At 37.1% G+C, this 24,383-nt stretch overlaps 1 protein-coding gene across 1 annotated transcript in view; it reads left to right on the forward strand.

Moving 5' to 3' along the window:
• Positions 1-24,383, forward strand: part of LOC150101218 (catenin delta-2-like) — a 728,964-nt gene that overhangs the window by 301,126 nt on the left and 403,455 nt on the right. The window contains exon 7 of the mRNA XM_090401243.1: positions 4,336-4,713. Coding sequence (XP_090257369.1) covers positions 4,336-4,713 — 378 coding nt within the window. The remainder of the gene's footprint in view (positions 1-4,335; positions 4,714-24,383) is intronic.

Below are 24,383 nucleotides of genomic sequence, written 5' to 3' on the forward strand. Positions count from 1 at the left end.
CTGCAAACAACTGAATATCTCCATCCAAATCTTCGCCAATATCATTAATATACAAGTTAAATAGTAATGGCCCTAAAACAGATCCCTGAGGCACTCTACTAGTGACTTTCCTTTTCCTGGATATTGCACCCCCATACACAACTTGTTGATACCTATCAGATAGCCAGTCTCCAATCCAATGCACTAATCTAATATCGAACCCCATCTGCTCTAGTTTGACTGTCAACTTATCATGAGGTACCCTATCAAAAGCTTTTGCGAAATCCAAGTATATTACTGTGAATCCTTCTCCTCTGTCCAAGGAAGCAGTCACTTTATTGTAATAAGTAAGTAGATTACTAAAACATGACCTCCTTTAGCAAATCCATGCTGTCCATCAAAGATTATACCATTGCTGTCAACCCAACTCTGGATCCTAGTTCTCACAAGCTTCTCCAACAACTTAACCACAACACCTGACACACAGATAGGCCTATAGTTTGATGCTTGAGTTCGATCACCTCCTTTATGAAGTGGCACAATCTTGCCCTCCTTCCACTCTTTAGGGACTTGACCGAGTGAAAGACTCATATTAAAAAAATATGTCAAGGCAGGTGTCTACTCTCTGGCACATTCCTTCAGAATACGTGGTGATATATTATCAAGTCCCACAGCCTTATTTACATCTAGTTTACTCAACTCCCCAAACACCTCTTGCTCACTTACAGTCAGTCTCTCCTCCCCATCATCAACTGCTCTTAATCTCTCCATGAAGTCACATTCACAAGATTGAAAGATCTTTATGAACTGCTCATTAAGTAGCTCCACCACACATTCTGCAACAGCTGTCTTTATACCATTTCCTCCAATCAGTGTCATCCTTCCATAATCATCCTTTCTTTTGCTGGCTACATATCGAAAGAACTCCCTAGGATTCTTTTTAGCTTCATTAGCTAACTGCTGTTCATACCTCCCTTTAGCTACTCTCACCAACCAAGTCACCCTCCTTGCCTGGTCTTTGTAGACCTCATGAAATTGGTTACTACCACTTCTCTTATGCTGCCTCCACAATGCCCTTTTTCTCTGTATTGCATGCTTAAGCTCTTTATTCTTCCATCTCACACCTACCTTATTTAACCTTCTCACCCATGGTATACATTTAGACATTGCATCTACTAAATAGTTTTTGAAAATCCCCCAAGCTGCATTGATCTCTTTTCCTGCTAACTCCTCATTCCATGCTACACCTGCAAGCAGTCTCCTGAGCTCTTCATAATCATCCCCCCTTGTAGTTCCACATATACCCTTTTTTTCACAGGGGTCCTTGCACTGCTGGCAACCACCCAGGTAATCACCTCATGGTCACTTTCACCAATTGGTGAATGATTTGACACCTCATTGATAATTACATCCTCCGATGAGATGAAGAAATCCAAGACCCTTAATCCTCGTGTGCCCTCTGTTACATACTGTCTGAGGTAGTTATCCTTCAAAAACTCAAGAAACTAATTTTCTTTGCTATCTCTTCATTCCAGTCTATATTGCCATAATTAAAATCACCTATAATGATCACCCTTTTCTTATTTGCTTGGCTTATTTGACTATACATTTCACTAATCACCACCATGCACATTACCAGGTCTATAACAACATCCCACCAAGTATTTGATTCTATTCACCTCTATCTCACACCATACTGCCTCAAAACCACTGACCCTATTTTCCTCTTGCATCTCTACCTTGTATGGACATAACTCTTTCTCTATCATCAATAGCACTCCCCCTCCCTTTTTACCCCTTCTATCCTCATGAAACACATCATACCTTTCCATCTCTATTCCTGTCAGGATGTCGTCCTCATCTAACCATGTCTCGCTTATTCCGACAATCTTTGGGTGCACAGACGCAATTAGTGCAACCATTTCATCCGCCTTGTTTCTTATACTTCTAGCATTGGTATACAAACACAACAACTCATTTCTGGATCTACAGCTAGTTCCACTGATACCACTCACTCGATGTGATCTCTCCATGCTGGACTGGGGCCATTTCCCTTTCTGCTTTTTCATTTTAGAACCCTTTGCAATTCCATCTGTTTCCTCTTGATCCCTGGTCATCCCATTCCTTTCCAGCCTACACATGCTCACCTCCTCTTGGAGCATCCACCTTTCTCATGCTGTGTACCCCTGTCCACCCTGAGCCTCCCCGTTTCCCTGCTCCTCTTGTACACCCATTCTCTCATTTTCTATACTCATACCACTCACTTCCCCATTCATTTCCACTTCTTCAATCTCTCCTGTCTTACTCTCCTGCTCTTCCACATTGCTCCCCTCTCGATCTGATTCATTCTCTCTATTCACTTCTCTACCTTCTAGCAGCATTCTCTCCAAGCGACTCACACCATAACCACTCAAATGCAGTCCATCGCTCCCATACAGCTCACTTCGTCCCTCAAACTCATTCCACACATTAACAAACTGTACTCCCATCTCCTCACACATTTCAGCCAGAATATCATTCATAATCCTTGCTCTTCACCTCATTTCACCACAATCATACCTAGGCAACACACTGACTTCCCTTCCTGTCACACTATTCTCTTTTATCTTTCCAAGCAGTCTCCTGACATTCATTTTGACATGCTCTTTGTTCTCTCTCAAATCATTCGTACCAATTAATACAATTAACTCTTTTGCTCTCTCCAGTGCCTCAATCACTCTACTCATTTTACCGCCTGGAAAACATACCTTGTGCATTTTATCCTCTAGCACACCTTTAATAATGGAGTCGCCATACAACGCCACTCGCTCATCTTTCATTAACTCTTTCATGCCATCATGATTTATTTTAATAGTTTTGACCTGAATTCTCTTAATTTCATTCCACATCCATTTCATTTCTTGCTTCATCCAATCCAATTCACCTTCCGAACCTCCCAACACATTCTCTCTATCATTAAATCTTTCTAACTCTTGACCCCCCTCTTCTCTCTTTCCTCTCATTCATCCTTCTTTGTTTCCGTACTTTCGGTCCAACATACGTCCAACTTTCACTCTCATTTATCTTTCTTTGTTTCCATACTTTCGGACTAACATGCATCTAACTTTCGCTATCATTCTTCTCAATTTTACTGTCATTCATCTTTCTTTGGTTCAGTACTTTCGTTCCAACATGCATCCAACGTTTGCCATCATTCATTCTTTTTTTGCTATCATTTATTCTTTCAATTTTTTTACTTGCGATTTCTGCATCACGCCATTTCATTTTGTTCTTTCATTCGTTCTCTCAATTTCTTTTCTTTCTGCCTCACTTTCGTCCCTTTTAACATCTGTTACATTTGTCAAATCGCTCTTTTTCTTTTTTCCTGATTTTTTAACATTTTTTCGCCTGTCTTCCCCACCATCCTTCTCTTTCAAATGTGCACTCGCGATACAATCAGTACTAGCACTTTCTGTCATCAATTTCATATTCGCATTCATCAGTTCCTCGTTCAGGTCACACTTCGCACACACCCTTCTTCCATCTGCACTAAACATCCAAAATCATTTATGTAATCGAAGGAATACATATAACAGATCTCACACTTAACGAAACGACTGAAATCTAAATTAAAATCATGGAATGACAATGCCACCGCCATTTTTTTTTCTCTGCAGGTTACTAGGTCTAATAATAACGATTTCGTAATTTAGTTTAGGCAAGAAAAAACCCCACACTAATAATATCGGTAGCGTACAACATTTACAGCCGCTCTTACTTAAACAATTACTCATATATACTTAATTATTCCTAGTAAAACTTATCTGAATCAGGAGCTCATCCAAATTCTAATCTAATCCAAATTCTTTACCTTCTTCAATTAGCAGCTGCAGTAATTTGATTAATTCGTTTAATTAATGAGGACTTTAGCAGAGTTTATTGTAGTTTTTTATTTATTAATTATAATTTTTATTTATTTATTTTATTTATTAATTATAATTTTTATTTATTTATTTTTTATTTATTTAATTTTTAAAAAATTTTTTATTTTATATTTTTTTATTTATTTTCCAATTTTTATTTTATTTTATTTATGTATTGCTTGAGGTAAAGGCTAAGAAAAAGATTAATTAACAGCATAGATTTAATTTACCAGTATAGAGTGCAAGAGCATGTAGCTTGGTTCCCTATACACATGTATCCTTCTGATGATGACCTCAATACAGGGGTCGAAACGTCAAGTGTTATTTTATTAATAATTAGTAAAATAATCATTTCAACATGTATGTTTTGTGTCTCTAAATTCGTAAATATGAATATTGCATATATGCTTATGGAAAATGAAAGTTTGTTAGTTATTTCCATTTTATAATGTAGGCAGGCCTCCAAGTCCTGCTGGTCAGGCACCTCCAATTGGTTATCCATCTGACTATGGTTCATACAGAACTGTGTCTCCCAATTCTGGGCAAAACTATGAGATTTATCAGTCTCATCCCAGCCAAGGTTATCCAGAATATGAGTATCATGAATATCCTGTGAGACCACCTTCTCCTCCCTCTGTTGCTTCTGAATCTCCTCAGCCTCATAGAGCAATGCCTCAGGTTCCTCATGTAGGAGAAACAGATTATAACCATCGACCTATTGCCTATGAAGATATAGATTCATCTCTAATGCAGACAAGAACAGAATATCAGGACAGGTATCCTCCAACAGCTGTAGCACCACCACCACCTCCTCCTCCTGCTGATAGATATGGTATTTTATTCAGAATTTTAATCATACTTTTCATTTTATATATTTTCAAATAAATTCAGAAATATTAATTACACATGGCATTTCTTCTTTGTAATATTTATAGAAAACACAGAATTTTCAACTTCATTTTTAGGTTAATCAGTTAATTTTTAGGTTACAAATAAAAAAAAATGTATTTAAATGTGCTATCCTTTAGTATCCATTTAAGTTCTGGGTAGGCAAAGGATTGAATAATCCAGAAATTCTGCTCTAGAAACCAAACATAGTACTTTTTAAAGCCACTTTGTCTTTAGTAATCAGGGTGGTAGTCTCACCCCAGCTGCTAACAATAGTCTACTATATGTTTGCTAGTATATAATAGGTTACATAAGGACAAAATTACTCTGTAGTTGAATCTTGACTGTAGCTGACTCATTAGAGACTGAGAGAATAGTATTTTATAGTGGGAAGAAAGGTCACTAAAATGATTTTCCTTTATTCTAGCATTCTTACTGATCACTAAAAATGTTAGATAAACTAGCCAGAAAACCATTTCCGGTTCATCACCAAAAAAAAAAAAAAAATGATGATGAACTGGAAATGTTTTTAAAAGGAAACAATTTCTTTCATATTAAGCAAAATATATAAATATACGCCACGCTATTGGTAGACCATGGAATAGCTAGTAAGAATGCTATAAATTAAAGATGCCAAGAAATTACATTCTTGGTTTCATCCTTTATCCAAGTGTAAGCAATGGCTTCACATCAGTTGCCTTAGTATCTCATAATGCAACGCATGTATCCTTATGGACATGTATAATGCTATGCATTATGTAAAGAGCCACTACCCAGACTGGTTTTGACCTTTATTGAGGTGAAAATGGGGTACTTATCATAGGCCTAGAGTAGTTAGTATAGGGTGCAGGAGAGCCTGATAGTATTGGAGAAAGAAAAGACAGATAGATAGCATGAGAGATGGAGAAAAGGCATCAGCTCATTTATATCATCATATAGCCAAAGGCTAATCTCATGTAGATGAACAATCAAATGACCAATTGAAACTAAAGTGCAAAGATGACTGATACCCAGGTGGTTATCAGTCATCTGATAGCCTTATCTGAGTTAACCACCTTGAGTTGGCCTTCTCTGTGTGGGATTACTCTTTAGCCATCACTGCAATTGACTATAAGATTGACTGCAATTGAATTACGAGGATGGAGCCATTTAAAAAACCTCTCATAGCAAAAATAGACAGAGTTTTATCTCCCCCTGGTGAATATTGTATAATGTAGGTGGTCTACACCAGCTAGCCAAAAATTTGATATCTCCTAGAATGCTTCTTTCTAAATACAAAAATCAGCTGACTGAACAATAAAATTTTCACATTACAATATTATAAAACATTTAGATGTCTTATTGCTGGTTTTCAAATCTGTGTTTCTTTCTAACCTTCTATAAAAATCAAAATTCTTTTTCTCATTGCTGACAGCTGGTGGCTACTGCACAAAAAATAACCAGTTCTGTAGTAAGTAATGGAATACCCAACACATTACATAATCTGTTCCAAATATACAGGGCAAGAGGGGCAGCTGTAGAATGCATTCTATGTTTCCAAGCCATAATACCAATGACTGGTACCTACAAATGGAGGTACTTTAACATTGGAGATACCAGTCATTGGAGGTACCACCTCCAATGACTGGAAGGCGACCATATGCAATTCTCCAAGCAAGATCCTGCATGTTTATCCTTGAAAGTTCAATAAGTTATGAAAGAAAGTGTTGTTGTCAATACCCAACTGCACAAGTTCGTGGATAAAGAGATTAAAGATTTCTTTATATCAAATTTTACTTTTTTAATAGAAAGCATGTCAATGCCAAAGTGTTGTAGCAGTCTTAGAGTTAAGTGCAGAATGTTGTAGTATTCAGAAATAATCTCAGCTTTTGGACTTTTATAATCATTTACTCCAAACAGGAGAAGATGAAAACCCAGGTGTATAGGAGAAGATCTATACATGGTCTGCAATATTTTATGGATTTTTGAAGCTGTATTGCTTAAATAGCAGAATTTTAAGACTGGAAGCCCAATTCCTCCATGCTTCTTTGATAATTGAAGAAATTCCTTTATAACTTCTTGGTATCGGTTAGACCAAAAAATTGCACAGGCTTACTATATAATTCTTTCTTTTAAGGTTACACGGAAAAGGTTACACGTTAAAAGAAAGAGTCATCATAATCCATGGAGATGTGACCCACATGCAGTGCAGTCTCTACGGTAAGCTAAAGATACATAGTTCCATGTTAATTAATCGACTAGCCTTTTTGAAACAATGTAGAGACAGCAACTTAATACCCAACTGCATTAAACTAAAGAAGAAATTTACATCAGCTAAAGTGCTCCGTATCTATGCCAGGCTAGAAAAAGCATTGTTAAGAGAACAGATCCACGAGGCACAAAAGAACTTAGCATTTACCCAAGCCAAAATGTTACAACTAAAATTTGAGCTATCCAGTTACTTTAATCCAGAAATTTGGGATATTCTGGACAAGATCACAGACGACTCGGCCAAGCATCTATTACTCAAAAACAAAGAACATTAATAACGAAGTTTCAAGCATTAAAACTACAGGAAAGCACAAAACAATTATGACGCCAATGAAAGGAACAGCCAATCACCCATAAATGCAGTTAGAAGCAACCAACCACCATCCGGCCACTGTCTGGTTATCAACCAATCGGATTACAACCTCACCCAAAGTGAACTCTCGCTACTAGAGAAAGGTTTAAATTATGCCATTGCTCTGAGGTCAGTAAATAAACTAGATATAATCTATCATATCGAGAGCGGTTTAAGATCCCTCTCCAGCCAATTTAGCTGACAAAATACTGATGGAAACTGCCTGTTTACTAAATTCAACCAAAAAATTAAGCAGCAACCTAAACAAAGCTGAAAAACTGGCCCTCAAATCCCTAAAAAATAACCGTGACATTATTATCACAAAAGCAGATAAAAGGAATGCCTCTGTTGTTTTAAATTGGACAGCCTACATAGAAAAAATGAAACCATTTGGTATCGGACCACAACACCTACCAAATGGTAAATTACAACCCCACACAATGCAACAAAAAGAAAACTACTGAACTACTTAAATCAGTTAACACTTGGCCAGAAGAGACAATTAAAAAATTAATACCGCAGTATGCCCACGCACCCAGAATTTATGGTCTGCCAAAAGTACACAAAACACACCTTTACATCCAATTGTGGAAGGAATCGACAGCCCGAATTACCACTTAGCTAAAAAAATTAGTGGCCACACTCAAGGAATTGGTTGGTCATTCCCCTTCCTACATAAAAAATACACATTTCATAAACAAAATTAAAAACATTACACTCAACTACCAAGATCTATTAGTCAGCTTTGACATAACTTCCCTTTTCACCAATGTCCCACTCAATGATACTATCTTGCTCTTACAGGACATATTTCCACACGACATCATGGCCCTCTTTTCCCACGTACTCCGCTCCAGATATTTCGTCTGGCAAAACAATTTTTACCTTCAAAAACAGGGTACAGCCATGGGCTCACCACTCCCTCCCAATAGTGAACTTTTATATGGAAGACTTTGAGCAAAGAGCTCTAGAGTTGGCTTGCCTAAAACCCAAAATTTGGCTCAGATACGTCAACGATATTTTTGCCATTTGGCCCCATGGCCTTGAAGCACTAAATACATTCCTTAGCCACCTGAACAAATAACACAAACGCATCCAATTCACCATTGAAATAGAAAAAAACAACTCTCTTCTGTTCCTAGACACACTTGTCACACATCTTCCTTCAGGCTGTCTCTCCTTCTCAGTTGACTGCAAACCTACACACACAGGCCAGTAATACACAAAACTTCTTATCACCACCCAACACAAAAACTAGGAGTCATAAGCACCCTTAAACACAGAGCTCAAACTATTTGTTCAAGTGAACAGGCTCTTAACCATGAATATGAGACCATCAAACATACCTTTATAAAAAATGGATACAGTATAAAAACCATTCGCAAGATCCTCCACAAAGATACCACTAATAACAAAAAATATTTCAAGAATGCTATTGCTATACCATATGTTAGAGGCATTTCTGAGAAAATAGACAGAACACTACACAAATACAACATCAAAACCACCTTTAAACCCCTGACAAAATTAAGACACCTACTCAGTTCTTCCAAGGATCCTTTGCCACACCTAGCCCACCCAGAGGTTTACAAAATACAATGCACATGTAACATACCATACATAGGGGAAACAGGGCGAACCATCCCAATCAGGAAGGATGAACACAAATGACACATAAAATACCTCCATTTTGGAAATACTGGCCTTTCTGACCACGCACTCCACACATACCACAGAATTTATTGGAAAGGTACCAAGTCCCTATGCCACACCAAAACCTGGTTTGAGCAGAAATTCAAAGAAGCATGTGAAATGCTCAAACATAATCTGAATAAAAATGATGGTCTGACCATTCCAAGAATGTGGCAGATCCATCTGCAACCTTCATAGCAACCATGAAGAAAAATCTCAATACAAGAAGACTTATTATTATTATTATTATTATTATTATTATTATTAAACAAGACCTCATGGAGTCAAAGACTCATCTAGGAGGTCCTTTTATCTCACACACATCTCATCATACCGGGTCTTAAACACATTCAAACTCCTTGCAGACACCACACTCTCAGGCAAGGCATTCCAATCATTCACAACTCTGCACGAAAAAAACCTGCCTCTCACTCCCCTACTCACACCCTCTTTATACAGTTTCCAGGGATGACCTCTGGTTCTCCCCTGATCTCCCACTATTCGCTGTAGAACTTCTCCACCATTGATCCTATAGCAACCCCTTACCAACTTGTAGGTCTCTATCATATCTCCCCTCTTCCTTCTCTCCACTAGTCTCTGCAAATTACATCTTTTCAATCTTTCCTCATACTCGACATTCCAGAGGTCAGAAACTACCTTAGTCAGTCGCCTTTGGACCCTTTCCAACATCTCCTCATCCTTCTGAAAACCAGGTGACCAAATCTGGGCACAATAGTCCATGTGTGGCCTAATCAAAGCCTTATACAATGGAACAAGAATCTCCCTACTTCTACACGTCAGTGTCTTCCTCATCATTCCCAGAAGTCTTTGTGTTGTCTTCACAATTTTGGCGATGTGACCCCTAAATTTTAGATCCTTATCCACTATCACTCCCAGATCTCTTATTTCCTCTACTTCCAACAATATATTCTTACCAAGCATAAATTCTGCATCCCATCTTTGTTTTCCAAATTTTAAAACCTTACATTTTGCAACATTGAACTCACACCCCCATTTGCTTGCCCAATCACTCAATTTATTCAAGTCTTCTTGCAAGGCCACAACATCTTCACTACTCTTTATGGTTCTTCCCAACTTTGCATCATCTGCAAACAACTGAATATCTCCATCCAAATCTTCGCCAATATCATTAATATACAAGTTAAATAGTAATGGCCCTAAAACAGATCCCTGAGGCACTCCACTAGTGACTTTCCTTTTCCTGGATATTGCACCCCCATACACAACTTGTTGATACCTATCAGATAGCCAGTCTCCAATCCAATGCACTAATCTAATATCCAACCCCATCTGCTCTAGTTTGACTGTCAACTTATCATGAGGCACTCTATCAAAAGCTTTTGCAAAATCCAAGTATATTACTGTGTATCCTTCTCCTCTGTCCAAGGAAGCAGTCACTTTATTGTAATAAGTAAGTAGATTACTAAAACACGACCTCCCTTTAGCAAATCCATGCTGTCCATCAAAGATTATACCATTGTTGTCAACCCAACTCTGGATTCTAGCTCTCACAAGCTTCTCCAACAACTTAACCACAACACCCGACACACAGATAGGCCTATAGTTTGATGCTTGAGTTCGATCACCTCCTTTATGAAGTGGCACAATCTTGCCCTCCTTCCACTCTTTAGGGACTTGACCAAGTGCAAGACTCGTATTAAAAAAATATGTCAAGGCAGGTGTCAACTCTCTGGCACATTCCTTCAGAATACGTGGTGATATATTATCAAGTCCCACAGCCTTATTTACATCTAGTTTACTCAACTCCCCAAACACCTCTTGCTCACTTACAGTCAGTCTCTCCTCCCCATCATCAACTGCTCTTAATCTCTCCATGAAGTCACATTCACAAGATTGAAAGATCTTTATGAACTGCTCATTAAGTATCTCCACCACACATTCTGCAACAGCTGTCTTTATACCATTTCCTCCAATCAATGTCATCCTTCCATAATCATTCTTTCTTTTGCTGGCTACATATCGAAAGAACTCCCTAGGATTCTTTTTAGCTTCATTAGCTAACTGCTGTTCATACCTCTCTTTAGCTACTCTCACCAACCAAGTCACTCTCCTTGCCTGGTCTTTGTAGAACTCATGAAATTGGTTACTTCCACTTCTCTTATGCTGCCTCCACAATGCCCTTTTTCTCTGTATTGCATGCTTAATCTCTTTATTCATCCATCTCACACCTAACTTATTTAACCTTCTCACCCGTGGTATACATTTAGACATTGCATCCACTAAATATTTTTTGAAAATCCCCCAAGCTGCATTGATCTCTTTTCCAGCTAACTCCTCATTCCATGCTACACCTGCAAGCTGTCTCCTGAGCTCTTCATAATCACCCCCCTTGTAGTTCCACATATACCCTTTTTTCACAGGGGTCCTTGCACTGCTGGCAACCACCCAAGTAATCACCTCATGGTCACTTTCACCAATTGGTGGATGATTTGATACCACATTGATAATTACATCCTCCGATGAGATGACCAAATCCAAGACCCTTAATCCTCTTGTGCCCTCTGTTACATACTGTCTGAGGTAGTTATCCCTCAAAAACTCAAGAAACTCATTTTCTTTACTTCCAGTTGCTATCTCTTCATTCCAGTCTATATTGCCATAATTAAAATCACCCATAATGATCACCCTTTTCTTATTTGCTTGGCTTATTTGACTATACATTTCACTATCACCACCATCCACATTACCAGGTCTATAACAACATCCCACCAAGTATTTGATTCTATTCACCTCTATCTCACACCATACTGCCTCAAAACCACTGGCCCCATTTCCCCCTTGCATCTCTACCTTGTATGGACATAACTCTTTCTCTATCATCAATAGCACTCCCCCTCCCTTTTTACCCCTTCTATCCTCACGAAACACATCATACCTTTCCATCTCTATTCCTGTCAGGATGTCATCCTCATCTAACCATGTCTCACTTATTCCGACAATCTCTGGGTGCACAGACGCAATTAGTGCAACCATTTCATCCGCCTTGTTTCTTATACTTCTAGCATTGGTATACAAACACAACAACTCATTTCTGGATCTACAGCTAGTTCCACTGATACCACTCACTCGATGTGATCTCTCCATGCTGGACTGGGGCCATTTCCCTTTCTGCTTCTTCATTTTAGAACCCTTTGCAATTCCATCTGTTTCCTTTTGATCCCTGATCATCCCATTACTTTCCTGCCTACACATTCTCTCACCTCCTCTTGGAGCATCCACCTTTCTCACGCTGTGTATCCCTGTCCACCCTGAGCCTCCCCGTTTCCCTGCTCCTCTTGCACACCCGTTCTCTCATTATCTATACTCATACCACTCACTTCCACATTCATTTCCACTCCTTCAATCTCTCCTGTCTTACTCTCCTGCTCTTCCACATCACTCCCCTCTTGATCTGATTCATTCTCTCTATTCACTTCTCTACCTTCCAGCAGCAGTCTCTCCAAGCGACTCACACCATAACCACTCAAATGCAGTCCATCGTTCCCATACAGCTCACTTCGTCCCTCAAACTCATTCCACACATTAACAAACTGTACTCCCATCTCCTCACACATTTCAGCCAGAATATCATTCATAATCCTTGCTCTCCGCCTCATTTCACCACAATCATACCTAGGCAACACACTTGAAGTGTTTTTTTTTTTTTTTTTTTTCCCTGAACATTCAATAGCAACCTTACAGTACAAATCCAGAAGATAATCGTTATATGACAATATGAACTGTATAATTCCAGAAGAATCCTAGTACGTGAGGACTTTAGCAGAGTTTATTGTAGTTTTTTTATTTTATTTTTTATTTTTATTTTTAATCACTAGAGGGCAGCTAAGAAAAAAGATTAGTTAACAACGTAGATGTAATTTACCTGTATAGAGTGCAACAACATGTAGCTTGGTTCTTATACACATGTATCCTTCTGATGATGACCTCAATACAGTTGTCGAAACTTAAAGTTATTATTTTATTATCATCATCATCATCATCAAATTCCTGACATGTACCCTCAAGGGTGTACAGGATATGATAGTACTACATGAAAAATTTACACCGTTACTAACTTCCTATCTACAATTTTCCTCCAAATCAGTCTATTACTTGTCAAGACTACAATATTATCATTATCAGATCTTATATTTCTATCTTCTAAGGCACATTGTACCGTATCAATCCACCTATATCTTGGTCTTCCTCTGGGTCGTTTTCCTGCCAACCTGGCAGAGAACACTTGTTTTGCCAGTCTTTCCTCGCCCATTCTGTTTAAATGACCATACCACCTGAGATTAGCTCTGCTAATGCATCCTGGATGCTGACAATGTCAAGCTCTTTCCTAATATCCTCGTTTTTAATATGATATTGCCATTGATGCCATCTGTTCACACCTCTAATCTTTCTCAGGACTCTCATATCTGCGGTCTCTAGTCTTTGGTCAAGTGTTTTACTTCTGACCCAGTTCTCAGATCCATAAGTTAAAACGGGTTTGAACACTGTCTTGTATACAGCTAATTTAGTGTTCTGACTAATTTCTCTTATTCCATATGAATTTATTCAGTTGACTTCCTGCTATACCAGCTTTGTTGATTCTGTTGTCTATTTCCATATTTAATTTACCATCTTCACTAAAAATCGTGCCTAAGTAGCTGAAATGTTTTACTTCTCCCACCGGTTCCCCGTTCACAACACAGCGACATTTTCAATAATTCTACCTATTTTCATTGTCTTTGTCTTTTTAATGCTGACCTTCATACCATATCTATTACAACAGTTATTCAATTTAGTCAGGGAATCTTGCAAACTTGTAGTGGATTTATTTAGAAGTATAACATCATCTGCATAAAGCAAAGAGCTGACATTAACACCTCCAATTCTGATATCATGTTTAATACCACTTTCCTTCATAATGTGATCCATATAGATAATGAATAACAGAGGGGATAATGTTCATCCTTCTCTGACACCAGATTTAACATTAAACCATCTTCCTGTACTTTCTTCAATTCTAACTGCTGACTTACAACTCAAATAAAGACTAAGTATTGCTTGATATAAAGCCCCATTGACACCATATAACTGTAGCGTATTGAATAGCTTCTCTCTTGGCACCTTGTCATATGCTTTTTCCAGATCAACAAAACTTAAATACAGATCTTTGTTATATTCCCATGCTTTCTTGACTATTTGTCGTAAAGTGAAGATCTGATCCTGACAGCCTCTATTTGGCCTGAATCCAGCTTATTCATCACCAAGCTTTTCTTCCACAATTCTTCTCAACCGTTTCTCAAGTATACTTGCAGGAACACTCAGTAGGGAAATACATCTCTAATTCTCACATTCAGTTTTATTTCCCTTTTTACATATGGGCACTATTAGAGCTCTACTCCAATCATCGGGAATTCGTTCCTCTGTCCAGGCTTTCTGAACTATGCAGTGCAGCCACTGCAAGACTTTTATACCACCATACGTCAGCATTTCTAGTCCAATATCATCTACTCCTGCTGCCTTTCCACATTTCAAGCCTTCAATGGCTTTTTCTACTTCATTTATGGATATGTATTACTGACTGAATGCCTGTTGAGTGTTTTTTACCACTGTGCTATCACTGCTTGTTTCATTTAGTAATTTTTCTAAGTAATTACTCCATATATCAAGGATATCTTTTTCTCCTGTTTTTATGTAACCTTTATCATCTCTAGTTCCTTTTACAGCACTCTTTCCTCCATTTCTAAGCTTCTTCAACAACCTCCAGAATATCTTACCACCTTCTTCATATTTATTTTCTATGTTCTTGCCAAAGTGACTTTCTCCCATGACTTTTGTTTAGCTAGTTTTACACACTGTTTCGCTTTCTTACATTTGTCTCTGTATTCTTTAAGAGCAAAAGCTGACTTATTTGCTAGGAACTTTTGATATGATTTCTTCTTTTCCTTCACTGCCTCTTTAACTTCCTGTGTCCACCATGGAGTCCTGATTTTTCTATCCTTGCAGACAATCTCACCATATGCCTCTCTGGCTGAATCAATCAATGTTTTCTGCAGGATTTGCCACTGACTCTCCAAGGTTTGGTTCCTGTTCTCAAACGCTTTCATTTTTTCTTGAATAATGTTTGTGTATTTTAGTCTACAGTTTACATCTGAGAGCTGCTGAACTTTTATTCATTTTAAAACTTTCTTACATGTTATTCTTTTCCATATGAAATTCAATTTTATCCTGCTCAAGACTAAATAGTGCTCACTTCCAATTTCAAATCCTCTGTACACTCTGATGTCCTGCACCAGGAAGAAAACATCACTATCAACAATAACATAGTCAATGAGACGTTTCTTATTCCTTGCCTCTTCTCTCCATGTGAATTTGTGCACATTTTTATGTTGGAACATGGTGTTAGTAATAACCAGTCCATGTCCTGAGCAGAAATCCAACAGATATTTGCTATTATTATTAGCTTTGCTCTTTTCTCCAAATTTTCCCAAAATATTTTTGTATGTCTGACAATCATTTCCTATTCTGCTATTCATATCCTCAACAAGGACCAATTTTTCCTTTTTCATTGTTTTAGTTGCTTTTTCTAAAGCATCAAAAAATTCCTCCACTTCTACCTTAGTAGAACCTTCTGTGGGACCATAGACACAAATAAGTCTCATTGTCCAGTTTCCCATTTTCATATTTGCCTACATCACTCTACTTGAGACAGCCTGCCATTCAAAAAGTTTAGCCTCGTATTTTGTGTTGAATACTATTACTACTCATTCTTTTCCTTGATTGTCATTGCCTGAATATAACATTTTGTATTTATTGCTCAGAAAGATCTCACCAGTTTTTGTCTTTTTTGTTTCAGTCACCCCTATTATGTCGATCTGGTACTTATCTAATTCCTCAGCTAGCTCCATTTCTTTGCCATTCAGGCTTCTTATGTTGATAGTACCGATCTTTAACTCTGGTGATGTTGAGTTGGGGTGTGTTTTCAGATTTGTTCCAGTAGCTGACTTTTCGCTGTTCGCCCTGGTTGCCTGGCAAAAACAATGGGGGCCTTGTTTAACCGGGAGACACCCCAGCCAGCATGAAATTTTGTCATGTTGTACCATCATTTTTTATTTTGGTTTAACCAATAAGAATACAATTTGGTCGACTAAATCCTAAATTGCCAGCCCATCCTCGTCCGTTCTGTATCCAGGTAGATACCCAACAGGATGCACCATGAGAAGGTGAGGATTGGACATTAGGTCAGAAGCCCTGGTCGGTTCTCTTCATTCCTTTAAAGGCTATGTGGAGGTCTCCTCTCAGTTATACAGCTTTGACCCTTAAGCACCATTATTAATCAGTAAAATAATCTTTTCAACACGTGTGTTTTGTGTCCCTAAATTCATAAATATGAATGGATTACTATATAATTGCTTTTCTTCAGCTTCTGTGATGTCTGTAATATTTATCATGTTCAACTGAGTAGGGAAGATTATGGTTTTGAGTACTATGGCTTTAGAAGAAGAGGAAGGTGGCCCAATTTTCCAGTCTTCTAAGGTTTCAATGTTCTTGTATATCATCATCATGCCTATCATGGATGGCCTAGAGTGGCCTGTTCCGGCCTTAGAAGTCATCATTGAATTTTTTACGAGGGAGTCCTGGTTTTCTTTTTCCTAATGACTTGTAATTTAAGGCTTGTTTTGGCAATCTTTCTGTTTTCATTCTTTGAACATGTTCCATCCATTTATGTTTATATTTTTTAATTTTTTCTATTACTGATTCTTGGTTTAATTCTTTCATAATTTCTTCATTTCTTTCATGATCAAATAGAGCATACTTTGCAGTTTTTCTCATAAACTTCATTTCAGTTGTTATGAATTTTTGTTTGTCTTTTTGTTTTATTGTCCAGATTTCACTTCCATGCTATAGGACTGGTAGGGCTAATGTATTGTACACTTTTAGTCTGGTATGTTTTTGAACTAGGTTTGGTTTAAATATAGAGTTAATTACACCTGTTATTTTCAAATATTTTGCAATTTTTAGATTTATATCTTTTTTCATTTACATATGTAATCATACAACCCAGGTAGTTAAATGAATTCACCTGTTCTAAAAGCTTGTTATCTATTACTGTTTTAGTTCTTACTAGATCTTGTCCTTTAAAGGCCATCGTTTTTGATTTTTCTGTTGATATTATCATTCCATAATCTTCGGCTGTCTCATTTAATTTTAAAATAGTTTCTGTTAGTTATCTTCAGAGTTTATAATTATTCTTTGGTCGTCGGCAAAAAGGAGAGTGTTTAAAACATTTAGCTAAATATTAAAAAGAGTTGCTGAGAGGGGAGAACCCTGTCAGACTCCTTGGTTTATCTCTCTCGTATATGATAGCTCATGATTTAATCTTATTGTATTCTTGTAGATAAGTTCTTGAATTGGATTCTTGAATCCATGCCCATGGCTGGATTCAAACATGTAGCCTACTAGTTGGATAGTTACCACTTACCACTTGGTCAACCAAACCAGCAAAAACCATGATATACTATAGTGTCTATCACATTATATACTGTGATGCTTCTGGATTTTTCTAAGGCATTTGACAGGGTTCCAAATGAGACCATCTGTTCATTGTTAAGACTATCTGTTCATTAATTTTATGCATTTTGGATTTAGAACGTTGTTGGCAGATATTGTATTAATGAAGAAAACTGGCTGCAAGTATCTGGTAATGACTTGAGAGAGACAGACAGAGAGAGATTTATAGTTTAGAAGCCACATTTCTGGTATTTAAATCATTATGTATAACTGCACTATTAAACACACATTAATTTGTGTGAAGAAGGAATTATTTTCTTACTTTACATGGTCTTGATAATATCACATCTGGACTGTGCTTATTGAGTTGGATGCTCATATAACCAGGGTGATATGAGCATCCAGCCTATGGAATTGTGCTTACAAGGACAGATAAAGGGGAAATGGATCTTCAAAGTTGAAGAAATGAGGAGCAGAGATATAGGAATGAAGACCATCGTATATTTATATATGTTCTACAGAATTTTGGGCAAATTAGTGTAAACTTAAATAATATTTAAGTTTATTTAATATTTAAACAGAATATTATTCTGTTTAAATATTAAATAAACTTACCTCAAGTCCTCTTCTACCAGCTCCCTCCATCTCTTCTTTGGCCGCCCAAAGAAGAGATGGAGGGAGCTGGTAGAAGAGGACTTGAAGATGAAGAACTTGGATGTGGTGACAACCCAAGACAGGAAGGTGTGGAGGAGACTCATTACAAACAGTGACCCCACTTAAGTGGGAGAAGCTGCAGAAGAAGAAGAAGAAGAAGAATATTATTCTGTTTTAAATTCCAATTTTTTGGTTGTTAGTAAACATTTATATTATGAGAATTGCATGATTAATTGCTAGTTTTTATGTGCATTTATATATATAGTTGTGCATTGTTCACCGTATTATGTTTACATGAATGTGAAGTGGATGTAGTAGTAAGATTTGCTTGTATCCAAAATTAGTGTTATAGTTTAATGTTTAGTGATGTTTAAAATACATAAGTTAAAAAGACTTAGTTGACAGAAAACGTGAGTTTTTACTGCTTTCAAGCAAAACACTGTAAAGATAATGTAATGGCCATGATTTCCCTCACTTCATAGCTGAAGTAGAACTGGAAGTATCATGTGCACTAGAGCATATGCAAATGAAAAGAAAATGGTAACTAGTAAGCAGCTGGATAGAGTTGTGTAAGTGAGAGAGATACAGATATGTTGTGATATGGAAGAGTTTTTGGAACTAGTGAGAAAAAGTTCTGTTATTAATGGTCTTTCAAAACAAAAGATGTTTTAAAAATTATTTAGCTGTTATGTTACAAAAGTAACTACAATAACAGTTGAGGAAGAAAGTCACAGGACCTTGATAAATGATGTTTCTGACATAGGAAGAGAAATGTTTGTTGGATATTTAAGGTTCCATTAGTGCAGTAATGTTTTAACAGTTGTTTTGGAGGATACAATGAATTGATTAAGTGTTTGATCATTTTTCCTTGGAAGTCCTTCGTACAGAAATTGGGAAAAGATTGTGAATCTTGCAGATGAAAATAGAAAGAAAAAACGTTTTTAAGTGATTTTTCAAGAAAGCATTAAAGGAAGAATGCTAGAATGATTTTCAGGAGAACTATTTCTTTGAAGAGAGGTCCAGACACACTTAGAGCTATAATGTTCTTATTTAGTTGGTATATTTAAATTGTACATGTTTTGGTCATAAAGTATTACTAAATAAAGATTTATTGTTACAAAGACCATATATTTACAACATACTTAAGCTCTTACAAATTGCCCTTAGGCAATTTGTAAGAGCTTAAGTACGTTGTAAATATATGGTCTTTGTAACAATAAATAAAGATTTATTGTTACAAAGACCATATATTTACAACATACTTAAGCTCTTACAAATTGCCCTTAGGCAATTTGTAAGAGCTTAAGTACGTTGTAAATATATGGTCTTTGTAACAATAAATCTTTATTTAGTTAGTATATGTTTGAGCCCCAAAACCAGAGATGACGTGATTTGTTTATTTGTCTTTTTAGATTTAAAGACAAGTTTCTGTTGTTAAAGTAAAGTTCAGAATATTGTATTTATATTTTAAAATGTACCTTAATATTATTAAAATGTTTTTTATATATAGAGATGTGAAGACTTAATTTACTTAATTATTGTTGAAGTTAAGATTGCATTTTATTATTATTATTAACATCTGACCTCCATGGAGGCGGAGACTCATCGTGGGAGGTACACACTATTTCACACAATGCCTCATCCAACCATGCTTTAAACTGATTCAATGTGTCTACATTCACAACACACTCAGGCAATGCATTCCACTCTCCATGCGAAGAACCTACTCCTCACTCCTCTGCTCACACCTATACAGTTTCCAGTGATGGCCTCTTGATCCACCCCCCCCTTCCTTCTCCCATTCTGTGAAAAATCTCTTCCATGTCAACCTGATAACAACCCCTGACTAGCTTTATATGGGAATTTTGAGAATAGATAGCAAATTATCATAGAAAATTTGCACAAATGTAGGATATTGCTTGTGTGCTTAGATTTCAGTATAGAAATCTGATACCACTCGTAAACTGTTTTTACAATAGACGCAGTAGACAGGATTTAATAGTTTAAAACTTATTCACAATGGTGAAATGCATAACAAGATTTAATAAATAAATAATAAATTAAATTTTTTACAAATAAAAAGTTTGAAAACTTTCTTCAATAGAAATATATAAGTTGGTCATCCTGTGAAATTTTGCAGCTTGTTTGGAGAAGAATTTGATTCATCCCTGTAGAGTAAGGATGTGGTTGCGAAACATGAGTTCTAGGCTCTTCTCATGACACTTGCGTGGAATGGGCCACCAATGGATGTTGAGGGCATCTTTGATTAATGAGTCCATGGAAAGATACAATAGATATTTAGGCATTGGTAAGTAGAAGAGATTCAGTGAGATGCCTTGGACACTCTTGAGAAGCTTGCATAAAGATTATAATAGTAAATCAAATACCCACTCCTTCCCATCTCCTTCATCCACTAGTGGATGGCATTGACAGTCCTACTTATAATCTTGCCAAACAGTTAATTAATCCTCTCTACAAACAATATCTCCTTAAATGATTTTCTCAAAGATCCAGACATCATGATTAGCTTTGACATTTATTCCCATTTTACAAACATACTGCTAGAAGAGATGCATGCTCATTAAGTCTCACGTACACTCTAACATTTTGAATTGTTTTAAAATCTCCCTGCTGGTTGGAATAACCTGCTCACATTTTATAATATGACTATTCAATTAGAATTAGAATGGGACTAGATATACCATGATACTTTTCTACTTTGCTAAAGATTTTGACAGGATTCAGCATGGAAGGCTGTTGCATAAGTTGAAAAGTATGGGATTAGATTATAAATTACTGCTTTGGATAAGAGGATGATTGACTGACAGATATTATTATTCAGGCCTCCACGAAGTCAAAAGACACATAGCGGGAGGTCCTTCCTAGGAAACACAATCATGAGAGATCCCTCATAGGAAACACAAAGTCTATCATACCACTCCTTAAAATCATTGACCGTTCTTGCTCTCACCACTCTATCAGGCAATGCATTCCATGGTTCAACCACCCTCCATGCAAAGAAACCACTCCTCACCCTCTTGCTCACAGTTTCCTTTTGTAACTTCTAGGGATGGCCCCTTGTCATCACTCCTTTCCACTGTTCAACCAAGTGAAAGAACTCCCTAGTGTCAACCCTATAACCACCTTTCAACAGTTTAAAAGTCTCAATCATATCATCTCTCCTTCTTCTATCCACCAAACTCTGCAGTCCACATCCCCTCAGCCGATCATCATAACTAACATTGTACAGTCTTGAAACCATCTTTGCAATCCGCCTTTGTACCCTTTCCACAGTTAATTTATCCCCTTCAAATCCTGGAGACCAAATCTGAGAACAATAGTCTAAGTGTGGCCTGATCAGGGTCTTATACAATGGAACGATAACTATTTTATCTCTGCAGGTCAGTGCCCTTCTCATTAATGCAGCAATCCTCTGTGTTACCTTCACCACCTTTGCAATATGTCCCCTGAATTTCAGGTTTCTATCAAGCATCAACCCCAGATCTCTTGTCTCCCCTACTTTCTCCAGTATAGCTCCTCCAAAAGAGTATACAGCATCCCATCGATGTGTCCCAAACCTCAACAACTTACATTTTGCTGCATTAAACCGACACCCTCCCCTATTCATTTGCCCATCTGTCTAGCTTATTCAAATCCTCTTGCAGGGCTACCACATCTGTACTATTACTAATAACCCTTCCCAGCTTCACATCATCTGCAAACAACTGAATATCCCCTCCCCCCTGCAATCCACTGACAATGTCATTGATATAAAGGTTAAACAATATAGGTCCCAGTACTGAGCCCTGTGAGACCCCACTTGTAGCCCTCTGCCCCCTTGAAACTGCCCCCCACTATACACAACTCTCTGACTTTACATCAGCCTAACCTGAATCAGAATGATTCTCTCTCTCTCTCTCTCTCCCCGAAAAGTTTAGGAGATTTTTTTTATGTCAACATCAAAAAACGTTTTAATATATTTTTTAATATTAATTTCTAGCATACAGCAACTATTTTCAATTGATAAACCAGTTGTTGCATATACCTTGTATTCTTGTTTGATTTGCTTGTTGTTTCCACACACACACTGATGATGTACTGTTATTTTCAGTACAAAATAGCTCTACTTTCATCATTAAAGTTTATTACTGTGTAGTTATTTTGTTGTGTTAAAAATAATTTTGATATTATATGTAGGTCATTAAAAACTAAGAAACATGCCAAAAATTGGAATAAAGAAAAAGGAATATAGACAAAAATAGTCTGTCAACACATAATAAAGAACAATTGTAATATCATCCTCATAATATTTAGTGTAATGTCGCTAGTCCCCTCTTTAATGAAAGTTTATCCCTTTTTTACCTTCTGTTATTTTCTTCTTTCTTACTATACTTTACTTTAGTTTTATATCTTAAGTTACATATACCAAAAATCAGTTCCTGACAAATTATTTTGGGATCGACTGCACCAGCCAGTAACTAGTTTCTGATACTAGGGTTTACTCTAGTTAATATCTCGACAATTTGGTTGAGTATAGGGATCACATGGTATGCAGTTGTGGCTCCCCTTATTACCTTGCATACAATGTCCCCCCACTTACACAGGTCCAAACTTTTCTAATCTTAAACACAAGAACTCACAAGCTTTGATTTAAAAGAATACATTTAATTGAGCTAAAAATCATATACAGAAATCATGTAATAATATAAAAACAAGCTCATGCATAAACAGTCATGCTATTGTAATAAATCACTCAATTACTCTAAGCGTTAATATCACTCTCACATATTTCTTATCACACAGGCACATATGATTATATTCCAAGAGCATCAGTTAATTAATCTTATCTTTGTACCTTGCATTAGTATTAAGTGATGCTCTAGTGGTTACGCCAATTTTGGATACAACCTTAGCTAGATGCACATGATATGTTCACTCAATTTAACAATTACTATCTTAGTTAGAGTATTAAAACTCTTTGCTGTGAAATTTACACAAGTTATAGGCTCAATGTAAAGAACAGGGCCTTCACACATTTATCACATATAATGAGTCATCTCATAACTGTCCTACTATAGTGTCTCTCTTGCACAAAGGTTTAAATTACCACAGGAAAGTCTCATCACAGATGGTTAGTCCAAAAATGGATCACCTAGATGGGTCTAGCAGGGCTATGCTTAAAGTTCTCCTTCTTTTCATTTCATCTGGTTCTACAATACTTGATATATATATATATATATATATATATATATAAGGTAAAAGATATGCACTTTACCAGCTATTCCCTTAGTGAAGTGGCTCCTTAACTTCAGTCCCAGGTTTTTTTCTTTGGATGTGGCAAGATTCTTTTGTCACTCTGCTGTCTATCTCTTTCCTTTCTTCTTGAAGGATCGCCTTCGCTATCCTCACATTGGTGGCAGATTTACCAATGGCTCTGTCTGCTGGTCTCCCGATGTTCTGTTGGACGGCTTGTGTACGTCGGATCCCACAGCAACGTGGAATGTTGCTGGATACCTTGGACAAGCTTTCCTCAGCCCTCGTGGCCTTTGAACAGGAACACAGGAAAAATGCAGGAGCAAGAGAGTGTTTAAAGTGCGTTCCGCTCCTTATATCTCATCCGCGAGCACCCTCACTCGCTGCCTTCACCACTCACTTATCTATCTCTGATTCATCAGGTATCGATGGTGTCATATTCTTTTCTCGATGCCTCTCTTCACGGAACTGTTATGACAGGGGTTACTAGATGACTATACAGGTTTTCTGCTGTGTCACTGTGGACTATTACTTAGTGATTTGACCTTCCGTTGATTGGTTAACATATGATTCTGATTTGTTCAACATAATTTTCCCATATTGGGCATGATTCTAGAATACAATTTGGACTACTTTACGACAATATTACTAATTAAGTTGATATACCTTTTGATTACAATTTATTTATTACCTCTTTACCCCTGCTCTTGAGAGTATAAGCATGTTTTTATCGTAAGTCACTATCTTATCATGTTGGGTCTGAAACAAATGGCTGACTGATAGTGGGCCAGTTATTTCCGACACAACATTAGTTTGTAAAAGATTGGTTTTCTGAAGTCATTGAAAAAGTGTTATATGGGAGATTCTTTTTTATCAGTTGGTAAGTG

This window comes from Typopeltis vanoorti, chromosome 12 (genome assembly GCF_054136105.1).
Source record: "Typopeltis vanoorti isolate ZY-2024b chromosome 12, IOZ_Tvanoo_1.0, whole genome shotgun sequence".
In the NCBI taxonomy this organism is placed as follows: Eukaryota; Metazoa; Arthropoda; class Arachnida; order Uropygi; family Thelyphonidae; genus Typopeltis; species Typopeltis vanoorti.